This window comes from Lycium barbarum, chromosome 2, assembly GCF_019175385.1.
Source record: "Lycium barbarum isolate Lr01 chromosome 2, ASM1917538v2, whole genome shotgun sequence".
Classification (NCBI taxonomy): Eukaryota; Viridiplantae; Streptophyta; class Magnoliopsida; order Solanales; family Solanaceae; genus Lycium; species Lycium barbarum.
This window is the reverse complement of record NC_083338.1, coordinates 134809816-134837125: the sequence shown is the minus strand read 5'-3', so window position 1 is coordinate 134837125 and position 27310 is coordinate 134809816. Positions and strand designations below refer to the sequence as shown.

The following is a 27310-nucleotide window of genomic DNA, read 5'->3' as shown; positions in this document are numbered from 1 at the left end:
TTAATTTCTCATCATTTTAGATATTATAAGGAACAATAAGAAAACAGTCAAATCTCTTAACTTTCTAGGTTTGCTGGCGGGGGTGAATTATAGGGTGAGATATGGGCCACGTGATTCCATGATTTTTCTGCAAAATTAGATATTTTATGTACATATTTTCTAACATTAGTATAATATTAATTGTTGGTAGATTGACACTCATGTCCTAAAAAGGCTTCGTGGTGCACTTGGTTTAATGTTGAGTTGCTGTACCAAGAGAAATAAGGATCAATTTCTACTTAATATAATTTTTTCTCCTTTTTTCTTAGTAGTGCACCCATGTATTAAAAATCTTAAATTCGTCTCTGAATATGCTGGGGATGGAGATACTTTTTCCCTGTGTTTACTTGCCACATGCTTGGGATATTATTTTCTTACTTCAAAATGTGCCAAAAGGATGGGTCAGCCACGGTGAGATTGCGGATTTAGGGTAATTCTTAAAAAATTGTTAGAGATAGGGTAAATATCAGAGGTGAATTTATGCTTAAAATTTGATTCACGTGAACACATAATCACTCGCCTAAACTCAATATATTATGTGTATAATTCTGAAAACATATTTAATATTAACTGAAGGAACACATGGTTACTAGTCTGAGTGGGGCACTAGTTAGGGACTATGTTTATTTCCTCAAGGTCTTGGGATTGAACCCGAGCTCTTGTGCATTTTTATTTTTTTGCTTTTATTTTCTAAAGCAGCCTTTTAACTTTCATTTTTATATTATTCTAAATCTTTTTTTTTTCTATAATTCTAATTACTCAAAAGTAAAAAGTATGTTTTTTTATATTACATCTAATGCCTTTTTTTCCCCTTTACTTCTAATTACCCCAAGTTTGCGACAAAAGAAATTAAAAAAAAAAAAACCATAGGAGCTAAGCTGCAACGAACCAAAGACAAAAGAATCAAAAAAATTCCATAGCTAATAGTGAACTCATCCTCATAAAATTCTGAATTCACCTCTGGTAAATATGATTGGATAATATAACGGCGGGAATAGATTTAGCCGGATAGCATAACAAAGGATAGATAATTAAATTTCCCTTTTTGCGTTGCTTCTTCAATTTCAAAATAAGTGGTGTTTTTGTCTTTTCATTATGTTTCAAAATAAGTGATATTTTACAAAATCAAGAAAATATTAATTTTTTTTTTAAAAAATAAAGTAGAGTTTCGCAAAATCAAGAAATTATTAAAAAAAAATCAAGAGAATTAATTAAAAATAAATTAATAAAACACTTCTTACAAGTAATTTTGTTAAGGGGCCATTTATTTTGAAAATAAGGGAGTAAATATTTCAAAACGGTACGAGCCAACCAAAAGAGTGATGCCCATTTATGTAGAGTCCGTACCAACACTCCCATTAAAATTCAAACTTGAAGAAAATTTATTTACACTATTAGTGTGCCAACTCTTAGCTGTGCTCTTGAATGGCTTCTCTTCAATGGATTTTGGTTCTCTTCTTAGCCATTATTAGGGTTGAAGCGATAGGGGTGAACTGGGGCACATCAGCCTCACATCCATTGCCACCATCTAAAGTAGTGGAGCTGTTGAAAGCCAACAATATCAACAAAGTGAAGTTATTTGACACTAACTCAGAAATCCTGGAGGCTCTATCAGGTTCAAACATTGATGTGACAGTAGGCATTCCAAACACCATGCTTCGTAGTTTGAATTCTTCCTTGAAGTCTGCTCACAGTTGGGTCCATAATAATCTCACCCGCTACTTTTCTAATGGAGCCCGAATACAGTATGTTACAATTACCCTTTAATTTTCTTGTTTCCCTTCTAGGTTGCATATTTTGTATTTCGTAGTATTACTCTCGTAGTTTCTTGTCCTTCGATTTCTGCTGTTTCCTCTTTTTAGACTGCTCTTATCATGCTTTTTATAGTATTTTGCCATGGCTTATACGTTTCTGTTATTCCTTTTATTGTACTGCTTGAATTGCGTGTCATTGTGCTGAGGGTCGACCGGAAACAACCTCTCTATCTCCCAAGGTAGGGATAAGGTCTGTGTACACTCTATCCTCCCCGACCCCACTTTGTGGGATTTCACTGGTGCGTGTTGTTGTATCTGTTCATTTTATATGAAGGTGTTTGATCAAATACTCTTCTGACGTATGCATTATTACTAGTGCTAGTGTAAGGCAGTTTGAATTAGTAGTTGAAAAACTAGTTTGATAAGAGAAACATAATTGGAATAGTTAAATGAATTGACTTCCTTTGTGACTAGGAGTGGGAAATGGGTGGGTTGGATCGGAAATGGGCTGGTCGAAAACGGGTTAAACAAAAAACGGATAAGATATCCACCCATATTTAACAACAACAACATACCCAGTGAAATCCCACAAAGTGGGGTCTGTGGATGGTAGAGTGTACCCAGACCTTATCCCTACATTGTAGCATACACAGACCTTAGCACTGCCCATATTAGATACGGATAAAAAATGGGTTAACCGACGAATGACATGGATATCCATGACTTCAGAAATAGTTAGGTGAGAAGACAGGCTAAAAGCCAAAATAAGAAACCAATAACTCATTAAAAATAACTAGCAGACAAATGGGTATTGATAATATGGATATCCATATTATCCATCTGGATATACATTTTATTAGTGGATAATATGGATAACTTCCATATTTGATCCATTTTTAAAAAGTTGGTTATCCAACCCATATCTAACCATATCTAATGGGTCAGATTGGATGGTTACTTGTTTTTTTTAACCATTTTGCTAGCTCTATTTGTGACCTATGTATCTGAATATTGGAAGTTAAGCAGAGCAACATAATTTACAGGGTGGTGTCAAACATTTTAGAATGGAAAGAGTGTCGTATAAATTGCAATAGAAGGAATCTTTTTGTATTTACAATTAATTACCTGTTCTTCCTGTTATTTTAGTTTCTTATGCGATCCTAGATATCATGCTTTGAATGTGAAAGTGATTTGAGGTGAGAGTTGCTTAAGACCTCAGGCATGTTCCGTAAAAAACACTTACGCAACATGTCTGAACTATGTTGCAGCTGGCATTAATTTTGAACAATCATATTGATGCTTACTGAACAAATAGCAAAATATTAACTTATGAGTAGTAAGGTACTAGGGATTGAGGTGCGGCTGGCATTAATTTTGAACAATCATATTGATGCTTACTGAACAAATAGCAAAATATTAACTTATGAGTAGTAAGGTACTAGGGATTGAGGCGTAGTAGTAGTTTGTTTGTACAATTATGCTGGAAGTATATTGTCAAATTGTCATAATGTAATGGCTTCAGAGAAACGTGGAGGTCTTCCTCTGAATAAAGAAGGGTGGAAATTGCCATTGCATCTTTTCCCACAAAGACTCCACATCGCAGGTGGCAAACATTTTTTTCCCACAGGGTAATAGAATTCATACAGGGCAAATATGATAGTGCAGTCAAGAGCTTGTGGACCAGAATTTTTTAGTGGACTCTGAGCCACTGGTTGCTGTTAATTGATGAAAGATGTTCAATTTGATTTTGGCCTTTGACATGTCATACTGACAGATACAAGACTACTTGCTTCTTTACTACTTGCATACAGCATCAACATGAATTCTTATAGGCTGTCAATCCTTCACAAAGTACTAAACGTTAGCAATCTTGTTATGGGAAACTTAATTCAAGAGCATGTCAAGTTTAGAAATCATTAGAGCTTCAGATCATTTCTCTGAGTCCAGCTGATGTCTTGTTTTGCCTTATTTAGTTTTCAGATCCTGCATAGTAGTCAACATAAAGTTCATACAATACTTTAAAGTAAACATGTGATGTTTTGTGGGTATATAACTGGATGCTCACCCGATGCTAGTATGAACTATACTTTCTTGTAGACTTTTTGTTTGATCCCCTGCCTCACCCCTCCAGTGGACTGCTTCGTTGTTAATTCATTTTTCCATTACTTCTATGGAGGGGTTGCTAACCCAAGTTACAAACTAATTCTGGAAACGAAAAAGAAGAGCATAAAAAGAGACAGAAGAGATGAAATCAAAAATTTCTCCATGACTTTCTTATCTCAGTATATGGAATCTGTATTGATCCAACTCCTTTATCTGTTTAACTGGTTATTAACTCTAAATAATATATTATTGTACAAGCTCAAGCTCAAGCTCCTAGATTAATGAAACCTACAACAAGTTTCAAGCTTCATTTTGTAGATGCTAAAGATTATCAAGCCGTAGTAGCATTATACACATTCTGCTGCTTGTGTGCAACCATTTGTTGTGAAGGCAATTTACTCAATTAGTATTTAGTTAATGCTGGAGGAGCTTCTATAAAATTTCTTCACCAGACAAGTTTAATACATGGAAGAGAGAATTAGTTTTTTCGTAGTATTCTTAAGCTTCCTCGACAGACGAAAATGCTTCAAGTCCCAAATTATGAGTTATGTGCTTATGAAGTAGATAACGCTAATCTGCTTGATGGATGTTCTGTGTAGCGGCATGTAATAATTGGTTGTGCAGGCTACAAATGGAAGCAATTGATGCTTTAATCATTCAATTGGCTTAGCTCATGATTGCTGTTATGCTTACAAAAGTAGGGCTTTCTTTGGTTTTACCTACTATGCAGAACAATGTTTGCAAAATTTTGTTTATAAATTTTGTTGCAATTGAGAAATCATCGTAAACTTGAAGAAGCGAGTGTGACATGAATGGTCATGTGGCTCATTGAAGTACATATTAACCCAGACCTCAGAAGCAAGGGGTTGACAAATAAAAGTGTCATTCCGTTGCAAATAAAACTAGAATTTACTCTTTTGACACTGTGCAATGCAGTTTCTTGGCCGTAATGACGAAATTATAACTGATTTTTTTATTCTCAGATAGCATTCCATATCTGTTGCCATAATATCCTTTGAAAAATCCAAGATTGAGAATTTTTCTCTTAAACTGCACTTTATATGTTCACACACTTTGTAAGGTACATTGCCATTGGAGATGAACCATTCAATCAAATTCATGGTGAGCAGTTCCTTCCTTTTGTTGTTGGAGCAGCTGAGAATATCGAAGCTGCATTGACCAAAGCTAAGCTGGCTGGGAGGGTGAAACTAGTTGTTCCATGCAGTTTTGATGCCTTCCAGTCAGAATCTGGCTCACCGTCAAAGGGACATTTCAGAGCAGATGTAAATAGAACAATGGCTGAACTCCTCAGATTTCTTAGCAAACACCAGTCTCCTTTCTTTGTTAATATTTCACCCTTCTTCAGTTATCGTAATAACAAGAACATTTCCCTCGACTTTGCTCTCTTCAAAGAAACTGCACGCCCTCATAAAGACAATCGCAGAACCTACAAGAACAGCTTTGACTTGAGTTATGATACCCTTATTTCAGCTTTATCCTCTGTTGGCTTTGATAAGATGGATATAGTCATTGGGCAGATTGGTTGGCCAACAGATGGAGCTGCCGATGCTACCTCATTCAATGCTCAGGTTTTCATGAAAGGCCTCGTGGACCATCTTCATAGCAGAGCAGGAACACCTTTAAGGCCTAAAGAACCACCAACAGAGACCTTTATCTATAGCCTTTTTGATGAAGATCAAAGAAACTTAACCTCTGGAAATTTTGAAAGACACTGGGGTCTGTTTACATTTGATGGCCAGGCCAAATACCAACTTGATTTGGGGCAAGGCTTAAGAAATCTACGAAATGCCCAAAATGTCCACTACCTTTCTTCCAAATGGTGTGTTGTGAATAACAATCAAAACTTGTCCAACGCAACTGCACGGGCTTTGGAGGCGTGTTCTTCTGCTGATTGCAGTGTACTGTCACCTGGAGGTTCTTGTTTTAACCTCAGTTGGCCTGGGAATATTTCTTATGCGTTTAATAGCTACTATCAACAACATGATCAAAGGGCGGATAGTTGTGATTTTGGTGGCTTGGGCTTGATTACCACCGTTAATCCCTCAGTGGGTACTTGCAGATTTATTGTTCAACTAGGCACATCCAATTCAGCTCTCCATCAGAAATTCACTATGATCACCATAGCAACCATTTTGTTATGGCTAGTTGGTGGAGGACTTTGATGGACTTGGCCACTGGTTAAAGTCTTTTTTCATGGCAAAGGGAATCACTGTTAATCTCATTCAAAACAGCGTGTTTATCCTGTATCTATCACTTTTTTTTTTTTTTTTTGGACTTGTTCAATTCAGTCTCAATTTCATGTAAAGGTCGTTTAAATGAGGCTTACTTGAAAATTTGTAGAATTATGTCTGGATATTATCATGCTGGATGAGGTTTCTGCTTTAATTTGATTCTTGATTCTCAATGGTGTATACCATTCTGCCAACTTTTTCTTTGTTCAGATTGTTGTGTTCTAGTATATCTTCTGCCCTTGCTTTCATTAATGCTCTTCTTATTTTGTTGGGTTGGGGAGGGGGGGGGGGGGGGGGTTACTCTGAACCAGCTGATTTTTTTTGTGTGCGCGCAAATGATAGCTATTATATTAGATTTAGCAAAAGTGAGTACAGGGAGTCGAGGAGCTCCTGGTTTTGTATGCTACCTAAACTATAAGGGGTTGTTTAGTTGGGAAACAAGTTATCCCAGGATTACTTATCCTGAGATTAGTTATCCCACCCTCCCACGGGGATAAAATAATACTACAATTCCGGGATAAGTTATACCGCGATTTTATCCCAACCAAACGTGGGATAAACTCATGTCAAATTTAATACTGGGATTATTTATCCCTTATCCCTCGTACCAAACAAGCCCTAAGAGTCAAGTACATTTTGGGAAACCCGGTGTTGTGATAAGGTAAAAAAACTACAGCTTGGTGCCGAATTAATTCTTTGTTCAGATTGTTGTGTTCTAGTATATCTTTTGCCCTTGGCTTCATCAGTGCTCATACGATGGTGGGGGGTTACCAGTAAACTCTGAACCAGCTGAATCTCGATTGAATGTTGCTGCTTTAACCTCCATGATTCTTGGCTAGTGAGTCAAAATTCTATTTAACCTAATCGCTGGAAGTCTACGTAAGTTGCAATTACAAAGTTAACTGTGATGACAAAAGGCTTTGCTAGAGTTACAGCATGACTTGATGATTTGACTCTAGATGTACCAGATGCTGAAAAACAATTTAAAGTTTATGTTGAAAGGGCTGAGTCTGAGGGATGGTCAGATTCCATTTTTAGTTTCAACAGACTTGGACTTTCCATGGAAAATGGCTTTTGCTGAATGATTTCGAGGTACATTCTATTCTTTCAGTTACTTGAGCACAACTCCAGTCATGTCCTGTTGATCAATATTGCTCGGGCTCTCCAAAAATGTTGCAGCACCCATATCATCCTCCAAATATGCACTAGATTTGGAGGATTCGATTGACACGCACTTGTCGACATTTTTGAAGTGTTCAAGCAACATAGACTTTAAGGGACATGATAAGGCAATCCTAATAAATTGTTGTATCTTTTTCTGAAATGAGCTGAGCAGTGTTATCAAAGGCGCGCTTTAAGCGCGCTTAACCCCTGAAGCGAGGCTCAAAACATGTTGAGCGCTTCACCTCGCTTTATGTGCGCTTCAGTGTCATCATCAAGGCTCTAAGACATACTTTTCCTTGCCAATGAGCCTCTCTTGGAGAGGTGACACTAGATGATTAATATTTCACTTTATCGTAATATTTTTACAATTTCTTTGTCCATACATTTGTTATTCATGCTTATTATTATTAATCTTGGACTAAACATATATATATTTGTATTTTTGCACCATTACGCCTTTTTTCATTAAAGCCCACGCTTCATTTGCGCTTTGCGCTTAAAGCCTCAACTGACCTTAGAGCTTTTTTGCGCTTTTTGCTTTTGATAACACTGGTGCTGAGGAAAAAATATTTTGCTATATGAAATTTAATAGAACATAATCATATTTTCCATTAGAAGTAGTACAAGGTGAATGTTGATATTGATAAATCTTGTGGTAATTAAGTTTGTGCATATGAATGCATTTATTAGAACATAATCGAGTTCCTTACTTGAAGTACATGGTTGGTTTCAATATTGTTATTTGGATGTTCCCTTCCCTTCTGGATCAGACGAAAGATATATGAATTCTATTTAGGTGGATGAGGACTTTGCTTGACCTTGTATTTTTCGGGTCAAAGGCAAGAATTTGAAAGTGAATCATTAAGTGAGAATGTCCATAGAACATAAGAATATGATTTTGATATTTTAATCTTTGAAATAGATAGATATTGAGTCGAGTTCAACCATATATTAAAGTTCAAGTGGTTCATATATTTCACTAATTCAAATTGTAGGTTTGTCTTTTCCTTTTCTTTTTCAGGACTAGATTATGTTTAGCAACATCATCCAAATTGTTCTACCAAATTGGATTTCTTTACATGGACAATATATAGAGATTATAAAGGAGGATACCATCATGAACATGTTCTAAATTAAAGTTTGAGGAAGCAGAAATGAAAGCCCCAGAATAGTGCTCCTCAGAGGAGATCAACTTGCAACATTTTTCTAGTTATAGGATATATCTTCACGCAATAAGTTATGAGAACTGCAAGTAAATTGTTTTGCAGTGTGATTGAATTGTTACATGTACTATTGATTTTTTTTTAATTTTTTTTGGAGATATAATAATTTTCCATTTTCAGATTTTTATACCATCATGTTGAGTCAAATATCCTGATTTTTTTTTTCCTGCATTCCAATAAGACTGAGGAGCCATTGTAAAAGCTCCAGTTAACTCAATGTAGGACAGAGAGTCAATCGATAATTGAGTGAGGGTTCATGAATCAAATCTTTACACACAAATAATAAGATAAGAGAATAGAAGTTGTATAAGAAAATAAGCATAAAACAATCAAGGCTTATATTCTGGTGATATTTGACTTTTCACACAATCAGTTCGGTTTTTCTCATTTGCCTCCACCTCTACCCTTCCAGATCATATTTAGTTATCTTTAAAGGATCTAGTCAGAATTTGACATTGAGCAAATATAAAAAGGGCATGCATGCAGGCACACAAATCCAAAGCTAGATAGGATCAGCAATATAAATTCGCAAAAATCATTTTGCACCATTTAGGTAAGTTTCACTAAATACAAATTTCCAATGTCTAATTTGGGTTACCTAATACCAGACGTCTCTACTTCTTCTTTTTTTATTAACCCACAAGTATCTAAACAAACTAAAATAAATAAAATAATTTTATTTTTGATTTACCCATATTTTTTGCCTTTGGGGTACCACATGTGGAAAATTTTATAAAGAATTATACGATTCTTATCATATATAGTATTTTTCACGGAAAGATTATTTATGCAACCTTTACATATATATAGACAGCAGATCTAACAAAGGAAAATACTTCTTGATACTAGTAAATAATTTTATATAAATGCTAATTTTTATTTGTGAAGAATAACAACTAATAACATCCACGAGCATAAAACATCATAGTATAAAACTATCTTTTGACTTTAATACACCTATTTAAGCTCGACCTGGAGGTGATATCTCATCTGATTCATAGAATTTTTTTAGTCCATCTTCAAGAGTAAGGAAAAAACGACGATTCCTATTAGAAATAGGAGTTGGAGGAGATATAATTGGATCTGGACCGTTAGGAACAAGTCTCTTAATATCTAACTCATACAATTTCTCTATATTTGACGAATGTTTTTTGGAAGTTGGAGTTGGAGTACAATTTCTCTATATTTGACGAATGTTTTTTGGAAGTTGGAGTTGGAGGAGATATAATTGGATCTGGACCGTTAGGGACAAGTCTCTTAATATCAAACTCATACAATTTTTTTATATTTGACGGATGTTTTTTGAAAATTGGAGTTGGAGGAGATATAATTGGATCTGGACCGTTAGGGACAAGTCTCTTAGTATCAAACTCATACAATTTTTTTATATTTGACGGATGTTTTTTGGAAATTGGAGTTGGAGGAGATATAATTGGATCTGGACCACTGGGAACAAGCCGCTCAATTGAGTCACAGTAGCAAGACGTAAAAGATAACATAAGGCAGATAATTCCAAGCAATTTGGCTTTGGCAAACTCCATTTTCTATAGCAAGCTTTAGCTTTAGAATGAGTGTAACAATGTTTCTACCCTTCTTATATAGGATTTATTGTTGACTTCCATTCAAACTTTCAAAGTATGTAGATTGCCAAAATCTAGTCACATGAAATTAAAATGGAAAATAAAATAATTTAGTTGCCTCTATAGCAATCTCCACTTGCTAAAGAAAACTTTGGCTTGTAATTTAATGTATCATTTATAGGCCTTATTTGCAAATTCAATCAATAAATTTATGGAAAGGAACTGAATGATAATAATCAGTTTACCTTATATCTTGAAGTTAAATCATATCATGACTAGATTACTTTTTGTGTTTTTAAGGTAGCTAGCTTAACTAAAACCACATATTCATATGGAAAGGGAAAAAAAAAACATTAATACCAAACTCATTGACCAAGTTTGATTAGGTAATTAAGGAACAACAACTTTTAATTCCTGGAACTTATCCTTGATGCACCGCTGATTATTAATCAGTATAATGTTTAAGAAATATTGATTATTCTATATTCGCGCGATGAATAATATTAATTCATTTCATTGTCGAATTCCAACTATATTACTACTATATTAGAAGCACCGGTTTGGGCACTTCGTCGTCCATTTGTAAGCCAAAATAAAATAAAATTGTAGATCCACATATTTTAAACAACAACTACTAATATTTTTTTTAAAAAATTGTGGGCCCACATATTTTAAACAACTACTAATATTTAAAAACAACTACTAATAGTTAAAAAAAAAAATTGTGGCCCACATATTTTAAACAACTACTAATATTTAAAAAAAAAATTGTGGGCCCATATTAAACACCAAGCAGTAATAATAAAAAAAAAAAGTGGAACCCACCACATCCAAACTCACGGAAAAAAAAAAGTGGATCCCATATTAAACACCAACTAGTAATAAAAAAAAAGAGAAGAAAAAAAAAAGTGGAACCCACCACATCCAAACTCACGGGAAAAAAAAAGTGGATCCCATATTAACAAAATCAAGCAATATTAAAAAAAAAGAGAATCCCATATTAAAAAAACAAACAATGTTAAAAAAAAAAAGTGCTTAGAAAATCAAACAATTAAATCAATAATGATGGATTCATCGTCACATGCGTATCAACCCATTAGAGGGAGCAAATGAAATTATTGTACAGCAACATACTTAAAATACAAAAATGCTTAGAAAATCAAACAATTAAATCAATAATGATGGATTTATTGCCACATGCGTATCAACCCATTAGTGGGAGCAAATGAAATTATTGTACAGCAACATACTTAAAATACATTAAAAACAAAAGTGTGATCCCCATATTAAACACCAACCAATATTAAAAAATTCAAAAAAAACACCAACCAATTAAGCATTTAAAAAAAAAGTGTGGTCCCCATATTAAACACCAACCAATATTAAAAAAAACACCAACCAATATTTAAAAAAAAAAAAAAAGTAAATAAAGTGGAACCCACCATCTCCAAACTCACGGAAAAAAAAAGGTGGACTCCATATTAACAAAATCAAACAATATAAAAAAAATGTGAATCTCATATTAAAAAAACAAACAATGTCAAAAAAAAGAGTGCAGACTTTGTATTCGTAGCTAACACTAATATAATAAAGTTTTAGATACGGAGCACAAACACAATGTTATATTAATCGTGCTTTGAACATAGTATCTCATATTGACAAAATCAAGCAATATAAAAAAAAAAAAAAAAGTGAATCCCATATTAAAAAATGTCAAAAAAAAAAGTGCAGACTTTGTATTCATAGCAAACACTAATATAATAAAGTTTTAGATACGGAGCACGAACTATAATGTTATATTAATCGTGTTTTGAACATATATATATATATTCATAAAAATAGTGCAAACTAATAATGTCCAAAAGGGAAATGGAACTCACCATCTCCAAACTCATGGGAAAAAAAAAAGTGGACCCCATATTATCAAAATCAAGCAATATCAAAAAAAAAAAAAAAGTGAACCCCATACTAAAAAAAATATAATGTTTAAAAAAAAGGTGCAGACTTTATATTCATAGCAAACACTAATATAATAAAGTTTTAGATACGGAGCACAAACTACAATGTTATAGTAATCGTGTTTTGAACATAGTATATGTATATATATTATATGCATAAAAATAGTACAAACTAATAATGTCAAAAAAAAAGTGCACCCCATAAAGGGTGCACCCCATACTAAACGACATCAAGCAATATAAAAAAAAAAGTGAACCCCATATTAAAAAAAAATGTAAAAAAAAAGTGCGTGTTTTGAACATAGTATATATATATATATATATATATATATATATATATATATATATATATATATATATATATATATATATGCATAAAAATAGTGCAAATTAATAATGTCCAAAAAAAAAAGTGCACCCCCTATTAAAAAATCAAATAATATTCATGTAATTTCCAATGTATCTCATTAAGTCAATAATGATGAATTCATTACCACGTGCGTGTCAATCCATGAAATTGCTTTTCTTCAAAAGGTTAAGTAGTCAAACCATACAATTTTCTTTCTTTTTTTATATTAGCCTAAGATCTAATCTAGATATTAAACTGTTGTATTTGCTATTCCGCCATGTCATTTATTTGTTATGTTTACTAAAATAAATATACTTAAAATATTTATATTTTAAAATAAGATAGAATTTAATTACTTTTTTATTTTTATTCTTACTCTAATAAATGTAAAAAGAAATTAATGTCATAAAAAAAATATACCAAATGCAGATCAAATTATGAATAAGGTAAATTAGTCAAATTATAATTCTAATCGACGTTTTCTTACCATGCAAAAGACAACATGACAAGTAAAATGAGCTAAACCGAGAATATTTACTAAAAATTAAAAAATAGTATTTCTTAGTTTAAATAAGAAATCAATTTCTACTTTGTTTCGTTTTAAACATGTAAAATTAATTTAATAATTTGAATTAGAATTGTCCAAATCAAAATTTGATAAAAAATAATAAGTATTTTACACCTTTAAATTAATCAAATTAAAATTGAAAGTATCAACTGATGCTTAAATATTGCTATTGTTTTATCTCAAAGAGAAGAAAATAGTTTCCTTTTAAACAAGTCTTCTCTTTTAAAAAATATTAATAAATTTGCCGATTTTGTGTTCATAGCGAACATTAATATAATAAAATTTTAGATACGGAACACAAACTACAATGTTATATTAATCGTGTTTTGAACATAATATATACTTTATATATATATATATATATATATATATATATATATATATATATATATATATATATATATATATATATATTATCACTATTCAAAAACAACTACATACACATAAATGCACTATAATCTAAAGTGTTGGGCCCGTGCGCGGCACAGGCATAGGACGTCTAGTTCTAGTGAAATGCTTGACTTTAAATAAAGAGTATATAACTCTATAAGATGTACCCCAACTGTAGAAGTTAGGGGGTCATTTAGTTCATTGGATAAGGTGAGATATTTCAGGATTAAGTTCGGAATTAATTTTATATAAATTTATACCTTCAACTAAACAAAGTATAGATTTAATTCCCAAATTTAGTCCTAAATAGCCCTCCTTATCCCTTCAAACTTGGTGTTATTTCATCTCATCTAAGAGGTGTAATAAAAAAAAATTAAAAACTATAATCCCGAGATAACTTAGTCCACGAATGGGATTGCTCAGCCTTTATTCTTGGTTATCTTTTTATGTTGTAACATGTAACATACCTTATTTTCAAGATTTCAAATTCATATTTTAAAGAATTAACTGTAGTCTCTAGATATTCTTTGAATAATCTGATAATATAAAAATTATTTACACTGATGATGTATAAAAATTAAACTCCAAATTTTTAGGCTCATATAAACAAAGAGTATATAGTTCTCTAGGTGATATACACATTGCTAATATTTAACTCATTAATCATAATTTATTTGAATTATCAAATAATTCAGACTTCTATAAACGTATACTAAAAATCAAATGAAAACTCCTAAAGTTAAAAGAAAATTGAAGAAAATATCGACAACCTCTTAAACATGTCAGTGAACTTCATTTAATCATTTGAATCACGGTATGTTCTGATTGAGCACCTAAACACATGATAAAATGTTTCTATTAGACATTTTCGATCATGATTTTTAGAAAGCTTTTGTCTTGTTCTCAAACGCTCATTATGTAGATAACTTAACCACTTAAAATATGTCACATCATTTAGTTATACGGATTAACCTTAATAAGCTGTAAAACCTTATGCATGTTCCAATTAGCGTTGATGTATAATTAAAGGAGAAAACATCGATCTTTTATGCAGTTTAAACTTATCCATGTAATGGACGTTGTGAACATGCGCAAGAAATTAAAATTCAAAATATGAGTCGGGAGCGTTTAATAGGAACACTTTATCACATGTATTCATATGCTCGATCAATTGGAACATGTCATCGTTTGAGTGTCTAAATTAAATTTACAAGTTGAAGCAGTCGTCAATCTATTTAACGAAAGAAAAATAATGCGAACACGCATGATACATGCATTACTAATCAATATTAATAATTTTTGCATAACAAAAAATTATTGGTATTATTTGAAGAAAAGGATAAAAGATATAGAGAAAACGATATAAATGGTCCCTTAACTATGATGGTAGGTTCATAATAGTCCCGTAAGTATGCAGTTAACAGTTTTGATCTTTTAAGTTTGCCATAAGTTAACAAAATGGTCCTTAACTATGACGGTATATTAAAAATAGTCCTTAAGTATGCACTTAACAATTTTGTCCTTTAAGTTCAACAAAAGTTAATACTTTTAGTCTCAAGCAAAATACTTCTCGAACTCTATTTGTTAGATTTGACGAGAACTATGAGAAGAAAAAGAAAATTAGCGAGAATTGACGTTTAGAGATACACATTACTAAGAAAAGATCAAATACCTTGGAACAAAACTGACAGACGTCCGTCAACTATAGGAAAAAATCAAGGAAAAACTGTAACACCTCGTGCATTCGGGTTAAGATTTGACTCGTAAGACGGGGGTATAGTGAACCCAACATGAGTAGTGTAGAATGGGTGTTTGAAACTCAATCAAGCCATAAGAAGAGTCCTTGGGCAAAGTAAAGTCGGTTCATGTTTTCAAGTGAGTTTGCATCAGGTCTCAATTAAAATGAGTCTACGGAAAAAGATATACAGAATTTGTGAAAAACTTCCTCTTGAGAGTTGTAGAACTTTGAAATACCTTTCCAACGGTATATTATGGAGGTAAAACGGACATTTTTACAAAAGGTTATGTCCGTTTTACTATAACAGTATTCAGCCGATTTACGGCAGAATTTACGGGCCGTAAATCTGGCCGTAAATTTTTGTCCAAAAATCACAGACACTGTTACTAATTTACGATAAGATTTACGGTCCATAAATATGATTTATGGACCATAAAATGGGCCTAAAGTGAGCGTAAAACAGGTCCGATAACAACTTTAAAATTTCGTTTTATGGCTTTTTCACTTCATTCTTCACATCTCCAAGTCCTAAAACGACCATTCTCTCTTCTCCTCATCCTCATACATCAAGGTAAGTCCCTCCCATGTATTCCCAAATGAATCTTAATGATTATACATGAATTCTAAGCGAAATCCTATGTTAACAACCTAGGGTTTTCAAGAAAACCCATCTCAAGGTTCAAGACTTTGGAATTCTTCTTCAAATATTTAGACTTTTCTCAAGTTTTTGGAGCAATTGAGGTATGTAGGGTTTCTATCTACGTGTGGAACATCATTGTTCTTCCCTACGCCATGTTCTTCCATAATTATACGAATGCTCATCAAAAACTAGGGTTCTAGACATTTTCATGATAACCCTAAGTACATGTACCATGCTATACCATGTTTGTATTAATAATTAGTTATTGTGTTCTTGATATTTCGTTTTGGTTATTGAGAATCTGTCCATAATCCATGAAAACTCATATTTTGCATTCCATGGGTTCTTAAATGCAAGATATGAACCATGATGCTTATTTTCATGAAAATCCTACGTGTCTCCATGTTTTCATACATGTATATTATGTAATTATATATTCATGTTATACTATAGTTACAATTCATGTCTACAAATCGTGTTTAAAAAAATCACGGGCTCAGATGCCACTTATTTTCATGTTCATGTTTTTGGGAGTTGCACAAATTATCGAGAAGACTCAGATAGCCTGAAACTACGCTTGCCACCGTAGGATAAGGATCGTTTCGCCCAGTTAGGACGATTCCTTCATGTTTTGTTAATTGGATCCTTTCGTGTCATGTTTATGTCTCATACCCCTGGCAAGGTATGAGATTGATCTGCTGGTCGGGCCAGGTACCAGACTCCACGCACCTACGTGGTGATTCATGTTGTCGGTTTCATTAATGCTCTCCCAACTAAAAATGTTTTACTCATGTTATATGTGTGTGTGTGTGTATAAAATCACTCATGTGAGATGATAGTCATGTTCATGTTCAGCTTAAAAATACAGTTTCAGTTTTAGTTCGATTATTTTCATGTGCCTCGCTTATTTCATTTAGTTGCTTTACATACCAGCACAATTTGAATGTACTAATATCCCTTTTTATTTGTCTAGGGGCCTGCATTTCACGATGTAGATTTACAGGACGATAGTCAGCTCGTTAGGACTCAACATGTATCAGCTATTCGTGAGCCCCATTCTATTCGGGGTGTTATCTCTATTTATGCTTATTTAAGTTATGCTTTAAAGGTATGCCGGAGACCTTGTCTCGCTAAACAGTTTAGCAGTCAGACTCTTGTTAGAGGTTTCATAGAATAGGTAGTTATGTTATATTAGATATTCAGAGTAGTATAGCCATTTTGGCTTAACATTATCATGTTTTTATTCAGACTATTTCCGCTTCATGTTTTAAACAAGTATTTTTCATTACCATTACGAGATTCCATGATTATTCAAATTATCCATGTTTTAAAGTATATTCTGCATTAGTTCATGTCCATGTTGATTCAGCAAGCCATGTGATTTGTTCGGTCACACGCAGCAAGGCACCAAGTGACGTGTTACACCCAGGTCATGGTTCAGGGCGTGACAAAACCAACAGAATTGATAACGTCAGAAAATAGTGTCTCAGGACACAAAAATGGACAAAATCTTTCGGTTAAAACCGAGGAGTCCATCGGCTAAGTAAAATACACAAGATTTTAGAAATAGCAGAAACTACAAAAATAGTCACTACTAAAAACAAGTGAAAAATCGATGGACGAAAACTAACTGATAAAATCGAGGGACACTATCACAAAGTCAATATTTATATTCAAATTTTTTTGTACGAAAACCGACGGATGTCCGTATGTTATTTTTGGCCAAAATGCGCCATTTTTTTTCACTATAATGGAAGTACTTATTTTTATATCGGGTTTTCAAGAAAAATCGATTCTAGTGTATTTTACCTAGCCGATGGACTCCGTCGGTTTTAACTGACAGAGTCCGTCGATTTTTGTGTTCTGAAACCCAATTTTTTGACATTAACAAGTCTGTTGTATTTTCTCAGTTTTGCACTATAATCGGCGGACGTCCGTCGAGTTGTTTTCCGAAACACTATTTTTGATATTATCAAGTTTGTTATTTTTTCTCGATTTTGCACTATCACCGATGGACTTTCGTTGATTTTGTCTCGTGGTATTTGGCCCCTTTTTAGTAGTGTGGACCTCTAAATGTGAGGTCTCGCTAATTTCATATTTGTTTTCATAATTCCCGTCATATCTAACAAACAAAGTTCGAAAAATATTTTGCCGGAGACTAAAAGTGTTTACTTTTGCAAACTTAAAGGACCAAAACTGTTAAGTGCATACTTAAGGGATTATTTTAACCTATACCCTCATATTTAAGAAACCATTTTTGTTAACATGTGTTAATAAAGGACCAAAACAATCTTATCTTATCTTATATATATATAAAAAAGCACATATAGGTCTGCTGACGTGGCGCAATGCAACTGCAGGGTTTTCATTTTTTTTTAGAATTTTGGCCTTTTAATCCATCTTAACTCCTATTAGTTAATTAGTCAAAAAACAAACCGACGTATCCTTTCGGCATATTTTTATGCCGTTTCCATAGACTGTCTTTTTAAAGCAGTAGCGTTGTAACTTTGCCTCTATCTCTCACTTCATTATTGCTACATTAACCCACAGCCTCCGCCTCCTCCTTATCACTATGCATTTCTCGAATTAATAGCATTGGTACTACTTACTTCTATATTGATCTGTTTTAATATACGTAAAACAGTTGCTTTTGCCTTTATGTTTTTACACTGCCATTTCTTTTTTCATTAATGAGATATTAATACAGAGTTTCTTCCTCTTTATTTATCCTTATTATTAATTTACTTTTTGAATTTTAATAGTACTTTGGCTTCTATTTTTGGGTATACTTATGTGTCTTTTAAAATTTTCTCTGTTGTGCTTATATGATGTCACCCACTTATTATTTGCCCTCTTTAAATTCTTATAATTATTATAGGAATGATACGGGAAGTTAATTGAGGAAAAAAATACGTCATTTTTCAGAAGAATGATAATTTTGGAAAAGAGATTCGAGGAGGAAAACTGAGAATTTAATTGGTGTGGGGAGGAAAGTAAGTGTTTTATTAATATGTTTTCTCCATTGTTTTTAAAGAAATTTTTAAATGTAAAAACAGAAATCTTTATCATCTTTTACCTCAATGTTTTTGCTTTTTATTCCTTTTATTTGAACACACTAATTCCCTATAATCAACATTAACTTCTCCATAATTGGCATTGTTAAAGATGATACATACCTTCACAGAATTCCCCAAAAAATCACCCAACGAATTAAAGAGATAATGTATTCATTCAAAATTCTCGTTAAATCTATCTAATTTCTTTATTCTATGTTACTTTATCATTAATTACTTCTATTTTATCTCACCTTCATTTAATTTCGTGAATAAATGATATATCATTGTGGGCAATAGAAAAATGATGTGGCACCCTTAAGACATTTAAAGCAAGCTTATGTTTGACAACCTTAAATTATAGTTCAAAAGAACCGTTGGAATCTCCACACATATATGTATTTCGTAGTAGTTTTTTTTTGTCCATTCAATTGATTTGAAAATTGCTGCTTAGGTTTCATTTTTTTTTCTTATGCTTATGGGCACGGAGTCTAAGAAGATGAAAGTGAATGAGAAATAGTTGAATGTATTTTGAAGGATGGTAGAGATAAGAAGATCAATGGAAGATTTAAGGAAAATGAAGGAAAGATATATATTGAATATTGTTATAATATTACAGCTTATTTAAAGATAGATTTAATTTTCATTGTTATATGTTCATCTCAATTGGAAGTGTTTATCAAAGAAAACTGTAGATAACTTTTTTGTGTTTATTTCTCTTTTGTTGCTCTCTTTTTATGTAGTTCTTTCCTTCATGTTAATCTAAGGCTTATGTTTATTACCAAATTAGTTCAATTTTTTATGCATGTAATAATTGTATTATGCATTTTCTTTATTGAAAAAAAATTATTTAAGCTAAATGTAGGAATTAATTTAAAAAATTTAATAAGATTTTGATAGTTAATTGCATAATTATGGGACAAACAATTAATTGCATAATTATGGGACTATTTTGGACCTATCCTCATATTTAACTACACATATTAAACTCCAAAAAAAACCTTGTATTAGCGCCTCCGACCCCCCCACCCCACCCCCTAGTTCTCTCCCTCCTTTTTTCACGACGACAGCAAACATGGGAGAGATCGAAGAAGCATCTGAGGTTTCTCCACTTTTACCAAACCCGATAACCGACCCGATCCCTTCAACCCGGACTAAATCGGTTCGAACCAAAGTCCCTGAGGTCAAAATCCACTTATATAAGCAAGGTAAGGGTCCGATTGACGAATTTACGTCATCGTTAGGTGGGTGGGACCAAGACCAGCTGGAAGTTCGTGATATTCTAGATAAATACGGGTTCAAGTCGGTTTATGCATTCAAACCGGTTACGGGTCGGGGTGTTCCTATCAGATTTAACCCGCGTAATGGACGATCTATTCTTACTTATAGAGATGGATCTGAAATATGTATTGATGGAGAGCCTAAGGTACAATCAATTCAACACAATTTACTTACACTCTGTTTGGATGGTTGTTACTTATTATTTCATAACGTATAATATTAATATTGTATTGTATTGTACTCTCTCCGTGCCAATTTATGTGTCACACTTTCCTTTTTAATTTGAATGTCACCTCTCTAACTTTAACTTTAATGTTCCTCTTTTACCCTTAAATGAAATGATTAATGGCCACACATGAATAGATGGAGTTTGTTTTAGATCACAAATTTCAAAAGTCTTATTTTCTTTCTTAAACTTTGTGCTTAGTCAAACTGTGCCGTGTAAATTGGGACGGGTGGAGTATTGTTTTGATGAATACAACATGTGGTTAGATTGTATCGTTACATAATGTCACACGTCAGCAATTTGAAGCATAAACCCACAAGAAAAGTAGGGTGCAGAGTAGAGCTACTATATAAAAATAAAAAAAAGTAGGGTAAACCGGTAAAGGATTCAATAGGATTATTAGATAGGAGTAATAAATAAAGACAAAATGAGAAAAAAGAAATAAGGTAACGACGCGATCACACCAAGTCGGTCGTTACACAAAAATAGGACTTTTTGGAACGATGGATTTAACGATGTGATACAATAAAAGTTAAGTAACAATTAAAACAAACATTATATTTAATCTAACAACACATAGGTAAAAACCATCCAAACAAGGTTGTAGTTTTGTTAGCGAGATAGTTATATAGGGATTATAACACATGAATTGTTTTGCAATAAATATTTAATGTAGCGATTGTTATATAGTGAATAATATGTAGAGACTTGTTATTTGATTTCTAATAGTATACATGAATTGGTATGTAGGGATTGCCTAGATTAATTGCATTTTTGTGTCCTGTTAATACACACACTCTTTATCCCCTATTTTTATCACACAGTAGATAGATTTTCACATATAACTAATGCTGGTATTATCGATGCAACAGTTTAATATTGTAAACCAAACGTTGCGATAGTTATGCACAGTCCTTTACCAGAAATCAAACTTTCTATTAATTTCCCAGTGATTAAATTAGTATTGCCCCCGGTTTATGTTTGAAAACCAAACCTTATATTATTTATGCAGTTTTTATGTTGGTATTGTTTCTGCTTATGCAGCCTACCAAACAACTCATAAGCGTCTCTCTACTCTCTGTGAACTAGGATAGAGTTTGGCCATCTTAGAAGATCTATGAATTAGGAAAACTTGTCTCATTGGAGCCATTTGAGACCAGCCTAGGGCTTATTTGAGAAGTTTTAACTTTTAAGATTGGGTGGTTATTCACTTTATAGAGCGGATGGTTTTTGCTTTTTAGAATATCATTTTATTTTTACGAATACTTGGGAAGGGAGCTAGGTTCTCAGGAAAAACTTTTTACACGTCCTAATACTCCCTCCATTCAAAATGTTTGTGTTGCTTTCCGTTACCAAAAAAATGTTTGTCTTACTTTCCTTTTTAGTCCGTTTAAAAAAGAACGTCTCTTCCCTTTTTTGGCAACTCCTTAATTCCAACTTTTCATATGGCATGCTTAAGACCACAAGATTAAAGAGTATTGCGGTACATTATACATATTTTTAATTATACATATCTTTAGTTTTAAAGTTTAAGACTGCAAGATTTAAGAGTCTTCTTTACTTTCTTAAACTTTGTGCCAAGTCAAAATCAGACAATTTTTTTGAAATGGAAATAGTATTTTAGTCGGCACCTGGAAGGGGCCCTTTCAAGAATGCGTGAGGTGAAGTGTCCATTGAGAAATGTCACAGGGTAAGAGTCAGGCTTGATTGCTCGAGCTTGAGAAAGTGTCTGACTTGTATGCCTGTGGTGTGAGGCTTTGAAATGTCTTGGAGGTCTTTTCCATTTTAATGGATAATGTTGATGTTTAGAGGGGGCAGTTAACCACCAGAGGAAATGGATATTCGCTATAGGTTTACCAAGTAAGAAAATATGGAACGGACATTGCAATACTTCCAATTATCCGAGTTGTATGCCTTATGATGTGACAGCTTTGTGATGTCTTACCTGTGTTCTTTTGTGCTAATGGAAAATTATTGTTTAAAACTCACCTGGTTTTGACTAAATTTTTAATTTTCAATGGCAAAAGAATTATTTAAGCAGGAAATTAACAACAAAACAACAACTACTACGCCTCAGTCCCAAACAAGTTGGGGTCGGGCAGAGCAGGAAATTAGCAGCTAGGGGAAATGCATACTCTCTCTAGGTTTAGCAGACAAAAAATATGGATCGGTTAAACTAAGAATCCTCACACCTTCTGATTTATGTTCATATGCAGTGTAATTTGTATTTCTTTTAGAAGGCTCAATAGTTATTTATTGATTAGTCGTTGGAGTGGATAAGCTTTTATTTTCAAGGTTCTATTTAGTTCTTTCTCTGTTTTAAAGAGCTCTACCTCAGGCAGTTACCCTTTTTTTTTTTTTTAGAGAGCTTTTTGTGATCAGAGCCTTCATAATACTTAATTTAAATCAGAAATCAGAATCTGAAACTGAGAATCTCTGGAAAGGAAGCAGAAACATGCATTTCTCAGTCCAAGAAAGCTGAACTAGATGTGGAAATGTCATAAAATGACTTTACCAAGGCATTCTTGTCACTGCAATGACCGTATTTACGCTCAAGTATTAGCATATTTCACATGGTTCTTCACAAAATAGATTGTTATATGCATATATGTGATGTTAATAGTTTGTCTTCTTTGATTTTAGGACTCCTTGATCCAACCTATTACCAGGATATTGGTTGGTGTTGCAATCATCGCCATATTGATAGTATTTGTGATGAAAGAGTCTCCAGAATGGGCAAAGAAGTTGAACCTCAGTGGTGGAAATATCCCGCCATGGGTCCTTGCTGCTGCGGTTATCTTGTTCACACGCGTGAGGAAGAGGACTAAGGATTTCTTTCAAAAACGCCAATGATGAACTGGTGCCACAGACAACTGAATTTTCTCAAAAATTTGCATGCTTTGTTTGTCTTTTATGCTACAGTTTTTGGATTCACGTTGTCTAATCTTATAATCCAGTCGTGTACAGGTAACATGCCATTCCCTTTCTTTTTCTTGTTGGAGAATTTTTGTTATCAACCTGAATGCTGTGGCAATGACTGGATTCTAGATTGCTTTCATGATGATATTATACTATCAATCGCGCATTCTCACCACGAGTGAGACATGTATGAAAATAACATCTTGTCTCGAGCTTGCTAAGATTTCTGGTCTTATAGTACACGTTGTCTCCAAGTTGGAATTTTTTTTCGTGTGTCTGATAGGAGTAAGATGGCAACATTCAATTTGGTTCAGAATTAGGGAGTGTTAATTTTTTCCTAGTTTCTGTAGTTCATTCATTGGAAGTCTGATGTGGGACTGCAGAAGACATCAGACAGCAATCACAAATCTCTTTCTGCTACAAATAAGTTGGTACGTTCAGGAGAAATCAGAAGACCTTAATTGCCTCGTATTGAACTCCAAGTAATCATTTTCGTTAACTCACATTTCACTTTTCTCATGACCTTTTTTTTTTGGTGAACTTTTTTAAGCAATACAAGGTGAATCAACCCGGATCCATGTCTAAATAAATAAGTATATAATATTGGTGTATATTGTAGTAACGTACAAAAAAAGAGATAGAAAATACAAGACATAATACTTAGAGAACTCTTTGTAGAGTTGTCTCTTCAGACAAGATAAAAGAAGCCGTCCTACCGTTAGGAAATTCTCATCTTCGAAATGTACGCTATTTTGAAACAGACCCAAAACGCTCTCTCCACCTTCTCTCAGTAAAAGCTCTCTTCTTCTTGTGTGAAATAATTCGGTGGAAGATTATTAAGAAGAACAAAGTGATCTTTTATGAAACATTGGAATAAACTTGTCTAACCCATATACGATATAATTTGTGAACTTCTCGTTGTAGTTTGTGTTCATGCATGTCATTGTATGGATGACTAATGAAGCAACTGTGGAAACCTTAGAACTGTGTAATGTTGATTCTTGTGAATTTTCTTTCACTGCCTCTGAAGTTTAAACTAAAGATATCTTATCTGTTTACATTGAAGATTTTTTGCACTTAGAAAACCGAAGTACCATTCAAATGATTCATTATTACTTCAATTGACCAATCTTGGTAGGTGCTCGATTAATCTTCCTCAAATTATGCTCCAAGTATGGTTTGACCTGCAACTATTGAATTGGAAGTCACAGATTCGTGTGTCAAATGAAGCAAACAGAAAGTTGCCCCGAGTTAGTTTATCGCTCCCGGGAGGTGTAGGTTTATAATAGGGATACAAAAATTATTGTACGTCAAATAATATCAAACATATTGGTTTTAGAAGATGGAACGTCTAATGTTTTTTTACCCGGAGAACTTATTGGATTGTTGCGAGCAGAATGAATGGAGCAAACTCAAGCAATACACACATCACTCATTTAACGAGCTGAATTAATTTGGTCATGTGTCTCGCGGATTAATCTTGTCACCCCTCAAGTCATCCAATTTTAAGACGGTTTGGTTGGAGACGGGGTTCTATTCTAGTTTTAGGCTCATTTTTACGGACGGCCCTAGTCAAAGGTATAGTTTAGTTATGCCTTATGGGACAGACTTTTAGTTAAGACATAACCAAAAGTATGTCTTAATTAAAAGTATGCCCCCATAAGGCATTGACTTTGCCTTATAAAGCAAACTTTTAGTTATGCCTTAAGGAAAAGTTCCGCCTTATGGGCTATACTTTTAATTATGTCTTATGAGACACACTTTTAGTTAAGGCATAACTAAACATATGCCCCATAAGGCGGAACATTTCCTTAAGGCATAACTAAAAGTTTGCCTTGAAAAATAAAAAATAAAAAAATATATGCCTCAAGGCAAAGTCTGCCCCCTCCGACAGACGTTTAGTTAAGCATAACTAAAAGTTTGCCAGAGGGGGCAGAGCGAAATTCAAACTCTGTCTTGCAAATTTTTTTAAAATTTTTGACTGAGCGGGGGTTCGAACCCGGAACCCATGAATTTTCGGCGAAGGAAAAAAATTAAAGACCACCAATTTGAGGGGCAAAAGTTAAAAGAACACCCCAAAAGAAGGGCAATTCTGCGAATTGCCAAGAAAAAATTGTCGCTTTGTCTATTTTCTAGATAGGAATTTGCATAAATAGGACTTTCGGTATTATCTTTTAAATTTTAATCCTGTTAAAAAAAGTCTGGGGAGAATGGCTTTCATGCCGAAACTAAAACCACACTCCTGACGGTTATAAGGATGACCTGTGGTGATTCGTTAGGACCTCTAATTAGCTAAATTCTGGAGATCACTAGGATTTCTTATTTGATAGTGGTAGGATTTGCCTATAAAAAATTATGGTAATTTGTCATGATTTCTGATTGCCATAATCTTTATGCACTTCTGGATGAAATTTCGGCGATTGATCACCATGAATGTTGTATTAAAATTCACCAAAACGTTTTTTTTTTCAAAACTAATTCAAATCAACTCCAAATGACTTCAAATTTGATATACAAATTTTTAATAGCAATCCCAACAGTTTTCAATAGTAGATTCACCTAAACCCTCAAGAATTAATAAACCCAAAAGATTTTCTTTTTAAGCTCAACAAAACTAATAATGATGTTTTCAACTTTGTCCAGCCAAACTAATTAATCTAAGTTATTAAGGATAGACAATATAAGCTCAATGAAACATTACCTAGCTACTCAATTCTAGCCACAAATAATAAATGGAAAGAGAAGGAGGAGGAGGTTTGGCGGGACGAGTCCTTTTTGCACTACTTTTTTCTTAACAAGGTCCATAAGTGTGCTAGGCCATAGATTTTGATTGTTCAGTCTGTCTTGACCTTAACATAATTAAGTGTTCAACTCAACTGAAGTAATTCTTCAGCTGATTTTTTGCCAAAATCATGTTAACATTAGTATACCAGAATTATATTAATATGAGAGTAATAGAGACAGTGGTGAAGTTCTCACGCCCGATTTTCATTAGATTCTATTGATACAAATAGAAAATAACTAAAGCTAAAGTCCTATAGCAGTATGTTCACATACCGTAGCAGTAGCTAATGTCAATTAATGAAAATTGCATGGAAGGTTCCTTATTTGCTCATAGTTTTGATTTTTCCACCATCTCACACGTCGCTTCACTCTTCTTGAGTGGGACTGCTTATTAAAAAGAAAACTAGTTTGCATGTGGTATATATTCCAAATCAGACGAATAAATTATAAATCACAAAATAAAAAATAAAAATATTAATAGAACTTAATATGATTAAATGATAGAAATTTATATGGAAAATATGTGTCTGGTATTCATCTATTTGATACAAACACTAGATGCGGTCCTTGTTGGTAAGTTGTGGCTCTTGTTGGTAAGTTATCCCTTTTTTAAAAAATACTCAAGAGACCTGTTAAAGAGAAAATCGACAAAACTAAGATTAAGTAATAAAAATCATATAAATGACACATATCTTATTTTTATTGATTAGTTGTAGCCTGTAGCTATCCACTGTAGATAAGTTTTTTCCTGATTAAAATTGTCAAATATAAAAATTGCGTTTAAGCTCCAATGGCAATTTTAGCCCTTATACGAACTATACTCCAGTATGGCTTAATTACTCTAATTAGTGACAAAGTTTGGCACATTTTGGTCATGTCCCACCGATATAACTAATGTGTGACAAAGATAGCACGTTTTGGTGATGTTCACACCAATAACCATGAGCAATTTACAAGTCAAGCGATGTCCTTGTTTCCTCGGACCTTCTATTTTCTCTCTCAAAGAATGAACCTTTTCTTTTGGTGCGAAAGAATGAACTTTTAAGAATGGATATCCTTTTTTAGTAGGGTTAAAAATCAATATGTGAATAATAGAAAGACATTAGACTAGAAAAATTCTAGAATATAATTAAAGTCAAGTTTCAATATAGTATCTTATTAATTTCTAGTCTAGGTATTGCAGAAACTTTATTACCTTTTTGGTAAACTGTCGGCCAAAATCTGTTCTAAATCCAAATTAAGATACGGATAAGCTAGAACTAAGCAAATTAATCGATACCATCATCTTC

General features: G+C 33.2%; 2 protein-coding genes across 2 annotated transcripts; both read left to right on the top strand.

Annotated features, from left to right (window-relative positions):
* Positions 1–1337: 1337 nt before the first annotated feature.
* LOC132627404 (glucan endo-1,3-beta-glucosidase 9) lies at positions 1338–6357 on the top strand. The gene is made up of 2 exons (XM_060342738.1): positions 1338–1784; positions 4978–6357. Exons 1-2 carry the CDS (start codon positions 1465–1467, stop codon positions 6077–6079), a joined length of 1422 nt encoding a protein of 473 aa, XP_060198721.1. The 5' UTR covers positions 1338–1464; the 3' UTR covers positions 6080–6357.
* Positions 6358–19814: 13457 nt separating this feature from the next.
* LOC132627403 (uncharacterized) lies at positions 19815–23460 on the top strand. The gene is made up of 2 exons (XM_060342737.1): positions 19815–20237; positions 22962–23460. Exons 1-2 carry the CDS (start codon positions 19887–19889, stop codon positions 23169–23171), a joined length of 561 nt encoding a protein of 186 aa, XP_060198720.1. The 5' UTR covers positions 19815–19886; the 3' UTR covers positions 23172–23460.
* The last annotated feature ends 3850 nt before the right edge of the window (positions 23461–27310 follow it).